General features: G+C 66.9%; 3 protein-coding genes across 6 annotated transcripts; 1 reads left to right on the forward strand and 2 right to left on the reverse strand.

Moving 5' to 3' along the window:
- Positions 1-597: 597 nt before the first annotated feature.
- Positions 598-5,333, forward strand: PCBP4 (poly(rC) binding protein 4). 2 transcript variants are annotated; one of them, XM_027467920.3, is made up of 13 exons: positions 598-784; positions 1,617-1,706; positions 1,915-1,938; positions 2,019-2,051; positions 2,214-2,330; positions 2,450-2,581; positions 2,804-2,932; positions 3,077-3,151; positions 3,273-3,317; positions 3,472-3,547; positions 3,731-3,783; positions 3,930-4,099; positions 4,411-5,333. In XM_027467920.3, exons 2-13 carry the CDS (start codon positions 1,620-1,622, stop codon positions 4,724-4,726), a joined length of 1,257 nt encoding a protein of 418 aa, XP_027323721.3. In that variant the 5' UTR covers positions 598-784; positions 1,617-1,619; the 3' UTR covers positions 4,727-5,333. The 2 variants fall into 2 exon arrangements, with proteins under 2 accessions (XP_027323721.3, XP_071900463.1); XM_072044362.1 differs by lacking the exon at positions 3,273-3,317.
- Positions 5,263-8,386, reverse strand: GPR62 (G protein-coupled receptor 62). Of its 2 annotated transcripts, none has more exons than XM_038186216.2 (2): positions 8,246-8,386; positions 5,263-7,140 (listed from the first exon to the last, which is right to left on the reverse strand). In XM_038186216.2, the coding sequence occupies exon 2, from the start codon at positions 7,027-7,029 to the stop codon at positions 5,809-5,811; it is 1,221 nt and encodes a 406-aa protein (XP_038042144.2). In that variant the 5' UTR covers positions 7,030-7,140; positions 8,246-8,386; the 3' UTR covers positions 5,263-5,808. The 2 variants fall into 2 exon arrangements, with proteins under 2 accessions (XP_038042144.2, XP_027323722.3); XM_027467921.3 differs by lacking the exon at positions 8,246-8,386 and adding an exon at positions 7,416-8,031.
- PARP3 (poly(ADP-ribose) polymerase family member 3) lies at positions 8,188-12,259 on the reverse strand. Of its 2 annotated transcripts, XM_038186213.2 has the most exons (11): positions 12,029-12,259; positions 11,355-11,601; positions 11,041-11,166; positions 10,593-10,784; positions 10,063-10,198; positions 9,645-9,871; positions 9,382-9,531; positions 9,171-9,248; positions 8,856-9,033; positions 8,546-8,692; positions 8,188-8,454 (listed from the first exon to the last, which is right to left on the reverse strand). In XM_038186213.2, the coding sequence occupies exons 2-11, from the start codon at positions 11,562-11,564 to the stop codon at positions 8,285-8,287; spliced, it is 1,614 nt and encodes a 537-aa protein (XP_038042141.2). In that variant the 5' UTR covers positions 11,565-11,601; positions 12,029-12,259; the 3' UTR covers positions 8,188-8,284. The 2 variants fall into 2 exon arrangements, with proteins under 2 accessions (XP_038042141.2, XP_038042140.2); XM_038186212.2 differs by lacking the exon at positions 12,029-12,259 and having other exon boundaries at positions 11,355-11,701.
- Between the last annotated feature and the right edge of the window lie 425 nt (positions 12,260-12,684).

The following is a 12,684-nucleotide window of genomic DNA, read 5'->3' on the forward strand; positions in this document are numbered from 1 at the left end:
CCTGGCCGGACAGACGGAGGGACAAACCGTGCCCACCACCTGCCTGTCCCCCCTGGGAGCTGCCGAGCCGGCCACTCGGGGTGCAGATGGGGCCAGCAGTGGGGTGCCACCCCCCCCCTTTTTGCTCCCCATACCCCCCCCCTCCAAGCCTGCCTGGGCTTTAGCTGCTTAGCCAGGGCCCAGGAGGATTTAGTGGGGCCGCGGGGGCGAGGGGGTGGCAGCGTTGGGGACACCTGCTTGGGGGGCAGCAGCCTCCTAGCATCCCGCTGCCCTCAGTGGGGCCGGCACAGTGCATGGGGGGGGGGTCCCCAGCACCCAGCCGGGTTGTGGGGTGCTGCCAGCAGCACCCTTGGGTGCCGGGCTGGCACCGCCAGCCCTGCCCGCCCGGTGCCCTTGAGCCCTTGAGCCCTGCCAGCTGATCGGCTTCCAGGAAACAAAATGCAATTACAAAGAGGGGCGATGTGCGAGCCAAAGGGGGGGGGTTGGTGGTGTGGGGGGGGGGACAGGAATGTCCCCAGCGGTGGCAGATGGCCTTACCCAGGGTGCATTGTTCCTTTCAGTGTCTCTTATCCGCTGTAATAGGATCCCGGAGGGAGGGAGGGATGTGGGAGAGGGGAAGAGCAAGGGGGGCCCCAGCGGGCCGGGGTGGGGGCCGGGGCTGCCAGCCTGGCCCCAGCAGCCCGTCAAGCGGCTCATTGTCCCTGCCCCGGGTGGCACTCGGCGACACCGGCAGCGATGTGGCACTGAGCGGGGCACCGGGCGGTGGCACCGGGAGCACGGAGAGGTACCGGGGGGGGGGCGGCACCCCGGGGGGGGGGGGGGGAGGACACACACACACACACACGTTTCCTTCTGGGAAATTGGGGAGGGGGGGTCCTGCCCTGTGTCCCCTGCCACCCCACAACCTCCTCCCGTCCCCCTCGGGGCTGCTCAGCCCCCGGGGACGCGCCCATCGCCACCCAGCCCCCGGCCCTGCCGCTCCCTCCCTCCCCTTGAAGGGCGTGGGGGGGACGGAGGGGGGGGACACACACACACGGACACTCCCCCCCCACCTCCCCGCTCCCCCCCTTTTGTCCCCTCTTTTGTCCCCTTTTTTCTCCCCGCTGCCGCGCACCCGGGGGCGCAGAGATGCCCCCCTCCTCCCCCACCTCCCCAAATCCCGTGTCCCCGCTGGGGAGCCCTGGCAGCCCCCAAAATAGCCGTGGCCCCCCCACCCCCCCACCCCTCCACCACCCCCCCCCGGGCCGGCCCCGACACGGGCGCTTTGTTCCCCAGCCCCGCTTGGCATCGCCGCCGGGGCCGCCCACCCGCGGCCGGACACGCGGCGATTGTCCCTCTGTCCTGCTGTCCCTCTGTCCTGCTGTCCCCTCCCCTGCTGGCACCGCGGGGACGAGCGAGCCGCCCCCGGCCCGGGGGGCTGCAGGGGTTTTAGGGGGTCCCCGGGGACTCGGTGGCCTCAGTTTTCCCCTGGGTAGGGTGGGCGAGCAAAGCGGGACCCCCTCCCTGCAGGCAGCCGGCTCCTGCCTCAGTTTCTCCTCTTTTTTGGGGTGTGGGGGGAGCAGAATCAGGGTATTCCCCCCCTCCCTTAAGGAGAACCCCCCCCGTGTCCTCCCCAGGCCATGGCATCGCCGAGCGGCGCGGAGGGTGGCCCCGAGGAGCCGGAGCTCAGCATCACCCTGACCCTGCGCATGCTCATGCACGGCAAGGTAACTGCTGGAAATTGGGGGGTGGGGGCCGTGCTGGAGCGCCCACCCCCTGGGGATGAGCATCTCTGGGAGGTTTCCTCGCCCCCATCCTAAACCCGGGCTCTCCTCGCCCCCGCCAGCTCTGCCCCGGTGTCACCGGCTGCGTGTCCCCGGGGCCGGGCTGGGGCGCTGCCCACTAACGGGGCTGCCCTGGGCTCTGCTCCCGCAGGAGATCGGCAGCATCATCGGCAAGGTAAGAGCTGGGGGGCCCCAGGCTCTGCTGGCCCTGGGGGCTCCTGGCCCTGACCACCGGCCCCGTTCCTCTCCCCGCAGAAAGGAGAGACGGTTAAGAGGATACGAGAGCAGGTAAGGGCGCACGGGGCGGCTGCGGGTTGCTCCGTCCCGGTGCCTCCCTGCACTCTGGCACCCCAATTTTCCCCCCCTGGGACGCACGGGGTAGTGGGATGGGGAGAGCCCCAGGGGCACGGGGAAAGGAAAAGCCCTGACGGGGCGTGCCACCGTCCCCAGAGCAGCGCACGCATCACCATCTCGGAGGGCTCCTGCCCCGAGCGCATCACCACCATCACCGGCTCCACCGACGCCGTCTTCCGAGCTGTCTCCATGATCGCCTTCAAGCTGGAGGAGGTGGGCAGCCCCCCCCGCCCCTCCTTCCCCAGCAAGGTGCCCCCCATCCCCTCCATGCCTGGGGGTGCAACGCCCACATGAGTGTGTGTCCCCCCTTGTCCCCCCTGTCCCCTCCGCAGGACCTGGGAGCAGGGAGCGCCGAGGGGGCCGCGGCGGGCAGGGCGCCGGTGACGCTGCGCCTCGTCATCCCCGCCAGCCAGTGCGGCTCGCTCATCGGCAAGGCCGGAGCCAAGATCAGAGAGATCCGGGAGGTGAGGATGGGGATGCCGGGCCCGGTGAGGGGGGAGGCCAAGATTTGGGGGGGAGGAGGCCCCATCGCTCGCCCCACGGCTCGGGTGCCACCGCGCTCCCCGAGAAGCGACGCAGGAGGCAGAGCATCACCCCACAAAAGTCCTGGGAGGGGCTGGGGGGAGAGCGAGAGGCATCGCAGCACCCCCCCCATCCCCTCCAGCAGCCCCCTTTGCCTCCCCCAGAGCACGGGGGCTCAGGTGCAGGTGGCTGGCGACCTCCTGCCCAACTCCACCGAGCGCGCCGTCACCGTCTCGGGGGTGCCGGACACCATCATCCAGTGCGTCAGGCAGATCTGCGCCGTCATCCTGGAGGTAGCCGCCCAGCCCCGGGCACGGCAGCCCCTTGGGAACACCCCTGCCCAGCCCGCCGGTGCTGTGGGAAGCAGCAGGTGCTGGAATGGGGAGGGGGAACCCGACCCCATCTCATCCCCTCCACTTCCTTCCCTCCCTTTCCAGTCGCCTCCGAAGGGGGCCACCATCCCCTACCACCCCGGGCTCTCCCTGGGCACCATCCTGCTCTCTGCCAACCAGGTAAGGGGCTTGGGGACGGTAAGGGGGGGCTCTGGTGGGCTCGGGGTTTGGGGGCGGGGGTCTCCTTGCTGTCCCCTGTCCCCCCGTGGCCCCCAGCTGACGCCCATCGTCCCCCCCCCAGGGTTTCTCCATGCAGGGGCAGTACGGTGGGGTCTCTCCAGCAGAGGTGAGTCCTGTCCCTGTCCCCTGTGCTGGGGCACTGCTGGGACCCCCGGGGGATGTCCCCGTGGGCACGAGGTATGTGCCAGAGCCCAGCCTGGGGGATCAGGGGGCTCTGCCATCACCCCTAACGCCTCCGTCTCCTCCTAACGCCCGGGCAGGTCACGAAGCTGCAGCAGCTGTCGGGGCACACGGTGCCCTTCACGCCCCTGGGCCACCCACCCTCCATGGTGCCAGGTGAGCTCCCCATTAGGGCTGGGCACCGGGGGGCTGTGCCCCTTCTGACCTACTCCTGGCTCTGGCAAGGCCAAGGGGGTCCCCATCCCTCGTGCCCTCCCCAGTCCCATCTCCTTGGGATGCCCTCCCCACCCCAAGACCCTTTTTTTTGGGGTCTCCTAACACCTCCACCTCTCCCTCCAGGCCTGGATTCCAGCTCGCAGAGCAGCTCCCAGGAGTTCCTGGTGCCCAACGATGTACGTGTGGGTTCTGGGGGGGGACCTAGTGTCTTGCACCCCCCTCCACAGCCCCTGGGAGCTCCCTGCTCCTCGCCAAATCCCAATATTCCCCCCCGGGATGCCCGGCCCCGCTCAGCCTGGTTGTGTGTGTCCCCCCTCCCCAGCTGATCGGCTGCATCATCGGCCGGCACGGCAGCAAGATCAGCGAGATCCGGCAGATGTCGGGCGCCCACATCAAGATCGGGAACCAGACCGAGGGCTCCAGTGAGCGGCACGTCACCATCACCGGGTCCCCCGTCAGCATCACCCTGGCTCAGTACCTCATCACCGCCTGGTAAGCTCCCCAAAAAAACACCGGGGAACGGGGGGGATGCTGGCTGCAAGAGTGGCACCGCCCAGCACCGCAGCTTTTGGGGACCCCCTCCACGTGCAGGTGGGTACCTGGAGGTCCTCAGACAATAGGGCAGGGCCCTGGACCCCGCAGGGTCTCAGCCCCCCAGCGGGGTGCCCAGGATGCGCTGCAGGCACCCGTGCCACAAGGGATGGGGGGCGTGGGGTCTACGTGCCCTACAGCGGGCAGGTGACCCCCGTAATTTATCCCCGTGCCCCTCACCACCCTACCCATCCCGTTTGCCCCCCTCCCAGCTTAGAGACAGCCAAATCTACCTCCCAGGTGCCACCCGGCCCTGGCTCCGTGGACCTCGGCGTGGGTTTCTCCCAGCCGCTCGCCCCGGGCTCCGGCGCAGCCCTGCCTGCAGTGGCTGCCCCCCCGCCGGCCCTGCTGGGCTCCCCCTACGCCCTGTCCCTCTCCAACTTCATCGGCCTGAAGCCGGTCTCCTTCCTGGCACTGTCCCCGTCCTCCGTGGCGGGTGCCAACGGCGGCACCGCCACCTACACGACCAAGATCTCGGCGGCCAACGGCACCAAGAAAGCTGACCGGCAGAAGTTCTCCCCTTATTGAGCCCCTCCGCGGGTGGATCAAGGTGGGTGGGGGGGGTCCTGGGGTCACCCCGTGCCGAGGACACCCCTCCCTGTCCCCCACCCTGTCCCCCAGCCCCTGCCAGGCACCCACCCCAGCGCCCCGTGCCCAGGGGATGGTGCTCCCGGGGTCGATGCCTGCTGGAGCAAAGGGTTGCTCTGATGCGCGTCCTGGCAGCACTGTGCCCCCTTTTTCCCCCCCCCCAAAGCTTTCCTACATGTCCCCTGGTATTACTGGGGGGCTGTCCCCATCAGGGGGCCGCCCTCCCAGTGCCAGGTGTCCCTCGTCCCCTGTCCCTCGCCCTCCTGCCCACGATGCTGCCCCTCTCCTGCCGTCCCCGGCCCCGTGGGCTGCACCCGAAGGCCAGATCCCGCTGATGAGGGGCTGCCTGGGCCCTCGGGGGTCCCCCATCCCCTGGCTGTGGTGGGGGGGGCCTTCCCCTGGCTGCCCTGTGGCTGTCGCCTCCCTCCCATCCGGCAACCCCCCTGCCCCCCCCCGAGAGCCTGCTGGCTTGGAAATGCTGTATATATAAGTCTATATTTTTCCTCCTTTGTAACTTATCAATGGTTTAATAAAAAGATAAAATTTACGGGTGAAAAAAAAATAAATAAAAAATTCCATCCCCCGGGGTTGGAGATACCCCCAGTTCTGGGGGTGACACCAAAGGGGGAAGGGGGTGGCCCTGTGGCCAGGGGTGCTGGCCCCTTGGTCTCAAGCTCTCTGAAAGTCTCCCCAAAACCCCCTCCCTGCCGTGGGCCCGATCCCCCACCCCAAGGGAGGGTCCCTGAGCTGCCGGGGCTGGTGTTAGTGGTGTTAGTGGTGTTAGCTGGGCCGGGGAAGGGTGCCCGGGGGGGCCACTGTGAGCGCCCTGGCAGGGGTCCCACGGGACAACGGGGGGTCCGTGGGGGAGCCCCTCAGCTTCCCATATCCCACATCCATCCAAGTGTGCAGAAGGGAGACGAAGGCTCCCAAAATCTGCCGTGGAAACCCGGGCCAGGACCCCCCTAGGTCCAAGGGGGCTGTGATCGGTGTCCCCCCCCCCCGGCACGGCGGCACCGGGCTCCTCAGCCGCTCTCCTCGGGAACTTGCCCTGGGATGGGGAAGCCCACCTTGCTCTGGTCCCTGGGGCTGGGGGCGATGCAGCTGGAGCGGGTTTCCAGCGTGCAGGTGGCTCGCTGGAGGAACTGAAGGAAATTTTCCTGGACGGAGGCCTCCGAGACGGCCAAACACAGCTCCTGGCCCAGGGGCCGGTTGAGGCAGCTGCGCCAGAGCCTGGCCAGCTCCTCCCGAATCTGGCGGTTCAGCAGCCCGTAGAAGAAAGGGTTGATGGCGAAGGAGGAGTAGGCGATCCAGGTGACCGTCATCTCCCCGTGCCCGCCGCCCGCCGCCCCGGCGCTGACGGAGGAGTGCAGGTGGAAGGCGAAGAAGGGCAGCCAGCAGCACAGGAACTGTCCCACGATCAGGACCAAGGTGAGGATGGCTTTGTGGCTTCCCAAAAAGCGCTCGGGGCTCAGGCGGGGCAGCGGCAAGCTCCTGGAGGTGACGATGCTCACTTGGCTGGCGGCGGAGCCGGAGCGGGGCCCCGGCACAGCCGCCTGTGCCGGCGGGGGTGCGTGCTGTAGGGCCGCCAGCCGAGCCACCCGGTAGACGCTGCAGTAGACAGCAAAGATGATGACGGTGGGCAAGACGAAGCAGGCGATGCTGAAGATGATGACAAACGCCTTCTTGTGGGCCCCGGGGCTCCAGTAGACCGTGCAGCGGCTCGCGCTGGTGGCCCCGTTGTCTTGAGGCCAGCCCACCAGCGCCAAGACGGTGACAAGGACGGATTTGACCCAAATGAAGACGACTCCGGCCACCGCCAGCCGGATGGTCATCTTGACCTCGTAGCGCATGGGGTGGACGATGTAGTAGTAGCGCTCCACGCTGATGACGGAGACGGTGAGGATGGAGGCGCTGATGAAGCAGACGTTGAGGAATATCAAGGCCCGGCACTCGGCGATGCTGTAGATGACCCCGTCGAAGCAGGAGGAGCTGGAGATGATCCCCAGGGGCATGAGGAAAATGGCAGAGAGGAGGTCAACCGCGCAGAGGTGGCAGACGAAGATGAACTTCCTGAGGAGGGGGGTTTTGAGGATGACCACCAGCACCACCACGTTGGCCACCAAGGCGGTGACGGTGAGCAGCACCATGCAGAGGAGGCCCACGGCCTCCTGGGCGGCGTTCTGCCCCGGGACGGGGGGCGACTCGAGGCCGTCCGTGGTGTTGGGCCCCCCCTGGCTCGCCATGCCAGCTGAGGGCTAAGCCAGCAGCTCCGGCGCCCGTGTGGCAGGGACAACTCTGCCGCGGTCCCCCAGCGCAGCCATGGCCACCGTCTTCTCGTCAAGCAGGCCCCTCGCCTGTTGGGGAGGGGAGAGGGGTGTGAAGGAGAAGGAGCAGAGCGAGGAAGAGCCGTGGAGAAACCCACCGAGGGTCTCCAGAGCGCCCCGGATATGCTGGAGAGGTGGCAGCGAAGGGCTGGCACTGCCGGCACCCCAACCACCCCAGCCACCCCATTCCCCTGCCCACAGGGGTACAGAAAACCCCATATGCCCCATCCCCACGACCCCCACCCACTCTGGGTCCCCCTCCTCGTGGCCGGGGGACCCTCGGTGGCAACGTGAGACCCACGCACCTCTGCTCCTCGGGAGATGGGTGCTGCTCCTCCTCGCCGGCGCTGCTCCACGGCGGCACTGGGGCTCCCGGAGGCCACGTCCGTGTGTCCCCCCCCCCTATGTCCCCCCTTCCCCGCGGCTGTCACCCGTTAGTCATCGTGTTTGCCTGCCGCGGATGGCACCGGCTGTCACACCCGGGCTCTGCCTGCCCGCTGCCAGCAGCGGGCCCACGGGGAGAGCTGCTGGGTCCTAGCAGCCGGCGGGTGACACCGCAGGGGGGACACAAGGGTCCCCAGCCCGTGGGGCCCGACCGACCCTCACCCAAGCGCACTGTAAAGGGTGGGAGGGCGGCACACCAAGGAGGGTGACACAGGGGGATGTCACTTGTCATCGGGGTGGGACAGCCGGGTGTCTCCGTGGGGACATGGATATGTCCCTGGGGGGCTTCAGGGTGCGGAGAGGGGCTTGGTGGGGCCATCGTGGCTGGCACAGCACCAAAGGGAGGGCAGGTGTTGTGGATATGGGGACGGGCCCCTCCACAGCAGCACATCTCCCTCGTCCTCGTCCCCTCCGCAGCCCTGACACCACGGTGGTGGGCACCAGCCTGGCTACGGCGATGAGGGAAACCCGCTTGGCCAAGCTGTTGGATTTCACCTCGAGTCTGCCAACACCGATGGCTGCAACAGTTGTGGCCCTCCTGGAGCCACCCACACTGCGGGGTGACACCAACCTGGGTGCCCTACTCCTACTCTGCCCCCTGTGCACCCAGCAGGAAAGCGAGGCACCGCTGGGCACGGGGCACGGCGGATTTATTGGTGGTCAGAGCAGGCTGGGCCCCTCCATCTCTCACCCCGAGGGAATGACCGGGGGGGCTCAGAGCACCAGGGCCTCAGAAGCGGAGCTGAACGAGGTAGCGGAGCCGGCACTGGCTCTCCTGGTAGATGAGGTACTCGCTCTGGCTGAAGGAGGACTCCTTGTAGGCGGGCACGGGGACGGGCTTGCCCTGGCACACCAGCACCTTCTTCCCATCCAGCAGCACCTCCTCATCCTGCGCGGGGTCTGGGCGAGAAGACCCCACACCGCATCAACCCCGAGCCCCAATCCATCCACCCCATGCCCTCCCCCAGCCCCCCGTGCCCCCCGTTCTCACCTGGCTCGGTGCGGCCACAGGCCAGGACGCTGTCGTAGCCAGCGGGCGGCTGCCGCAGCGTGGGGTCGTCGCAGGTGATGCGGTACGGCTTGCCCAGGGCCACCTCCGTCAGGAACATGATGCCCACCCTCTGGGCCGTGCAGCCCACTGCCACCACAGGAGGGAAAGGATGGGATGGGGTGACAGAATCAGCGCCATCAAGTCCCACCCAGCTGTCACCTAGCTCGGAAGGGGCTCAGCCCGGTGTATGGCACGGGGATCTGGGTTTGCTCCAACCCCACAGACGTCCCCACGAGCCTGGCGTGCTCACCGTAGCAGGCAGATTTGCTGTTCTCGGAGGCGAAGTAGATGCCCCTGCCCACGCGGCCGCCCGAGTGGGGCATGATGCGCAGCCCGTTCCTCAGGATGGCCGCGATCACCGCCACGTTGGTGCCGTGCCAAAGCAGGCGCCGGTGCTCCAGGTGGTCGTGGGCCTGGAAGGACTTGTCCTGGAGAGAGGTGGAGCTAAGGGCTGGCCAGGGCAGGGGACATGGGGCTGCCCCAGCTCCAGACACCCCCCCTGAGGACCGAGCCCAGTCACAGGGGCACGGTCCCCAGCTGGGGACCTGCAGCTCCTTCTTCTCACCTCCCCTTCTCGGGCCACCACCCAGATGTTGAGGATGCGGGCCTGGTTCCCTGTCTGCACCACGTAGTTTTGGATCAGCTGCCGGGAAAGGAGGCAGGGACACGGTGTCACCACAAGGCAGCCATCCAGCCGTGTCCCCACCGAGGAGGTGGCACCTGGAGGGCTCCCCGCAGTGCTCGGGGTCCCTGTGTGCCGGTGGGGACCCCAGCACCTGGTGCTCTCGGGAGGACGGGTCCAGCAGGGAGAGCTGGCAGCAGAGCAGGGCGTAATCCTGGTCCAGAGGGTGGGCGACCTCCTCCTCCTCCTCTTCCTCTGCCTTCTGTGCCTGCAGGCTCTGTGCCACCTCGATGTCAGCCAGCACCTGGCAGGGACACAGAAGGGGACCTCACTGGGGACCCTCAGTGGGGACCGGGGACCCTACCACCTTCTCGGTGGGGACGGGTGGCGCTGGCTACAGGCCGGCCAGCATCTCACCAGCAGCATGTCCTTCTTGGCACGCAGCAGGTCGGGGGAGTCGATGAGGGGCGGCCGTGCCCGCCCAAAGTTGTGGGGGACGATGGTGTAGAAGCGGGAGGAGAGCTCCTCCAGGCGGGCGGCCCGGGGGGGCTGCTCCTTCAGCGCCTCCTCCAGCTCCTCCAGCGCCTCGAAGCCCCGCGCGATCTGCTGCTTGCTCAGCTTCCCCAGCGGCATCTTCTTCACATCTAGACAGGGGCAGAGGGGTTGTCAGCACCCCCCCTTCCCACACCAGGCACCCCCCAGCTCTGCTCCTCTCTCAGCGCCCCTCCCAGCATCGCCGTGGTCCTGGTTGGACCCCAAAGGGGATGCTCTGAAGACCACCAGCAGCTCTGCCGCAATCAGCAGGGGCTTTCCCCATCCCCAAAGCACCTCCTACCGATATTCATGGTCTTCATGGCATCCCGGAACATGTCGCTGCTGAAGATGAGGGCCACCAGGTCCTGCGTGGTCTTGTCCAAGGTGCAGGGCAGCACGCGCCGCTTGGGGACCTTCCCCCCGTCCACGCCATCCGCCTGCGGGGGCAGCCAGAGCCTCGCTGAGCTGCCAGAAGCTGAGAGCTGGCTCTGCCCACCTGCCATGACCAACACCACCCCGATGCTCCCTCCCACCCCGTCTCAACCCATCACCCCAAATCTCTGCTTGTGGGCTGCTTCAGCTCTCACGCACAGGATCAGAGAACACCCCAAGTTGAAAGGGACCCATAAGGATCATCGAGTCCAACTTCTTGCCCCACACAGGTCCACCCAAAAATTCAGACCCTATGACTAAGAGCACAGTCCAAAACATTTCTTAAACTCCAACAGGCTCAGTGCTGTGACTATGTCCTCGGGGAGCCTGTAGCAGTGTGCGACCACCCTCTCAGTGCAGAACCCCTGCCCCCGGGTGATGCCCTGGCTGCCCGCTCACCCTGACGGTGACCTCCAGCTCCTGCCCGGCCCCCGGCTGCACCTCGATGAGCGTGTACTTGCCCGGCTGGGCCACGAAGTTCTCCCGCTCCGCCCAGCTGTTCTTGGTCTTCTCTCGGAACTTCTTCTCAAAATCCTTCTTGGCAGCTTCCAGAGAGGCGAAGGGCGTGAGCTTGGACTGGCCCACCTCCCCCTGCAGCAGACACAGCGTCAGGGGCACCGAGCATGAACCACAGCCTGACATCCCTGCTGAGCTGTCACCCAGCCTGGGGACCTGTCCTTGATGCCCCCAACCCCAAGGAGGGCTTGTGGCAAAGCCACTCGCTCTCTCATTTCAGGATGGGGAAGGTGGGATGGGGAAGCAGGCAGGGAGCACCCGGTTCTCCCCAACCACCTGGGGGACCCCGGGCACGGCTCCCCTCGTGGGGACGGCCGCAGGATGGGCTCACCACGCGTCCCCAGCGGCTCCAGGTGCTGTAGGCGCCGCCGTGCTGGATGAGCTGGATGATGTAGAACTTGTTGTTGTTGGCGCTGATGTTGGTCTGGTTCAGGGTGCAGTCGTAATCCTCATAGACCTGCAGCAGGCAGCAACCAGGGTGGCATTCGGGGGGCAGAGGGGCACTCTGTGGAGCTGGGGACAGGCAGAGGGGCTGCAAGGGGTCTCGGGGCTGCCCCCATGCCAGCAGGGCAGGGGGTCCCTCCTCGCCCATCACACCCCGTCCCCAGCTCCAACATGCACTGGGTGCCCCCACCCCACGCTCACCTGTGCTCCCGTCCCCGCACCCAGGGGGCACAGCCCATCGATGGTGGCTGGGGGCTTCTCCTTGGGGGCTGTCTTCAGGGCAGCCAGCGTGGAGCTCCAGGCATCCTCCTCCTCTTCCTTCTCCTCCTCCTCCTCCTCCTTCTTCCCCTTTGCTTTCTTGCCCCCGCCTGGGGGCTGCGGAGCGGGGGGAGCTCGGCGCTTGGGGGCCATGGGTGAGCTGTCCCTGTGGGGACTTCAGCCTCCGAGCCTGCGGGGACGTGAGGGATATCGAGTGCCCTTCCGGGAAAGTCTGGCGGGGCTGTGCCTTGCCTGTCCTACGTCTACAGCCGGGGAGCACGGCCAGGCAGGAGGAGGGGACTGCAGGGCGAGGTGCTGGGGCTTGGGGGGGCTCGGGCAGCCTCCTGTGCCGTCCTCTCCCCTCCTCGCAGTGGGTGCTGGGGGCAGCAAGGGGAGAGAGGAGAGGGGAACGGAGCAGGGGGCAGCCCTTGCCAAAATTTCTCAGCCCTCCCAAAAAAAAACAAAGCAGGCAGCAGCCAAGGATAAGCGGAATCAGCGGGCAGGCCTCCAGGCAGCAGTCCCCTCGGTGCCGTTCAGAAAACAGCCTCCAAGGAACCCAAACCCGTGCTGGTGCCGAAGCTGTGTTTTGCAGGTGGAGTCTCCTTTCTCTTCAGTACCTCGGGAGGCGAGATATGACGGCAGGAACGCTTCCCAGCTGGTTTCTGTCAGTCGGCAGCCCGGCTCCCCAGGGGACAGGCGGCCAAACAGTGTCACCGCGCCTGCCCACAGCATCCCGGAGGCCCCTCTGGCTGCTGGCGGCTGGCCTCGGGTTTGGAGTCTGTTCAGAGACAGCAACAAGTGACAGCCTGACGTGCTGCGAGGACTTCTAACACCTAAAAATGCCGTGCTGTCCTTCCTGCCACGGTGACACCGAGGACAGTGCCGCCTGGGTGGCTTTGGAGCTCCGCAGCCCACACCAGCCAAAGCCCACACCAGCAAGGGGACATCCCCAGGTCCTCCCCCGGGGCAGAAAGGGCGATTTATTTCCCCCAAAAGGTCTGCAGGCCACCTTGGCTGAGAAGCCAGGAGCTGCAGGAGGGGACCGAGAGGCTGACTGTGACCTGAGCTGCCTCAGGGAAGGGCTGGGGAAGGACCTGTTTGGAGAGCAGGGGGGTGGTGGTCTGACGCTGAGCCAGGGGAAGGGGAAGGAAGGCTTAGTGCTTGTTTTATGTTGTCTTCTTTGTCTCTCAACACCTGAATTAGTGAGTTATGGTTTGTGTTAACTGACTATAGATAGATAAATTCCCTCAGTGCGAGCTGTGCTTCCTGCACT

Source organism: Anas platyrhynchos, chromosome 13, assembly GCF_047663525.1.
Source record: "Anas platyrhynchos isolate ZD024472 breed Pekin duck chromosome 13, IASCAAS_PekinDuck_T2T, whole genome shotgun sequence".
NCBI lineage: Eukaryota > Metazoa > Chordata > Aves > Anseriformes > Anatidae > Anas > Anas platyrhynchos.

Bases quoted from the DNA above. Each gene is read 5' to 3' on its own strand.
- PCBP4 (XM_027467920.3), top strand. From the start codon at position 1,620: ATGGCATCGCCGAGCGGCGCGGAGGGTGGCCCCGAGGAGCCGGAGCTC. The intron at 1,939-2,018 runs GTAAGAGCTGGG...CTCTCCCCGCAG, and splicing joins TCGGCAGCATCATCGGCAAG to AAAGGAGAGACGGTTAAGAG. The intron at 3,152-3,272 runs GTAAGGGGCTTG...TCCCCCCCCCAG, and splicing joins TCCTGCTCTCTGCCAACCAG to GGTTTCTCCATGCAGGGGCA.
- GPR62 (XM_038186216.2), bottom strand. From the start codon at position 7,029: ATGGCGAGCCAGGGGGGGCCCAACACCACGGACGGCCTCGAGTCGCCC.
- PARP3 (XM_038186213.2), bottom strand. From the start codon at position 11,564: ATGGCCCCCAAGCGCCGAGCTCCCCCCGCTCCGCAGCCCCCAGGCGGG. The intron at 9,034-9,170 runs GTGAGAAGAAGG...ACCTCTCTCCAG, and splicing joins TGGTGGCCCGAGAAGGGGAG to GACAAGTCCTTCCAGGCCCA. The intron at 8,693-8,855 runs GTGAGCACGCCA...CTGTGGTGGCAG, and splicing joins CAGCAAATCTGCCTGCTACG to TGGGCTGCACGGCCCAGAGG.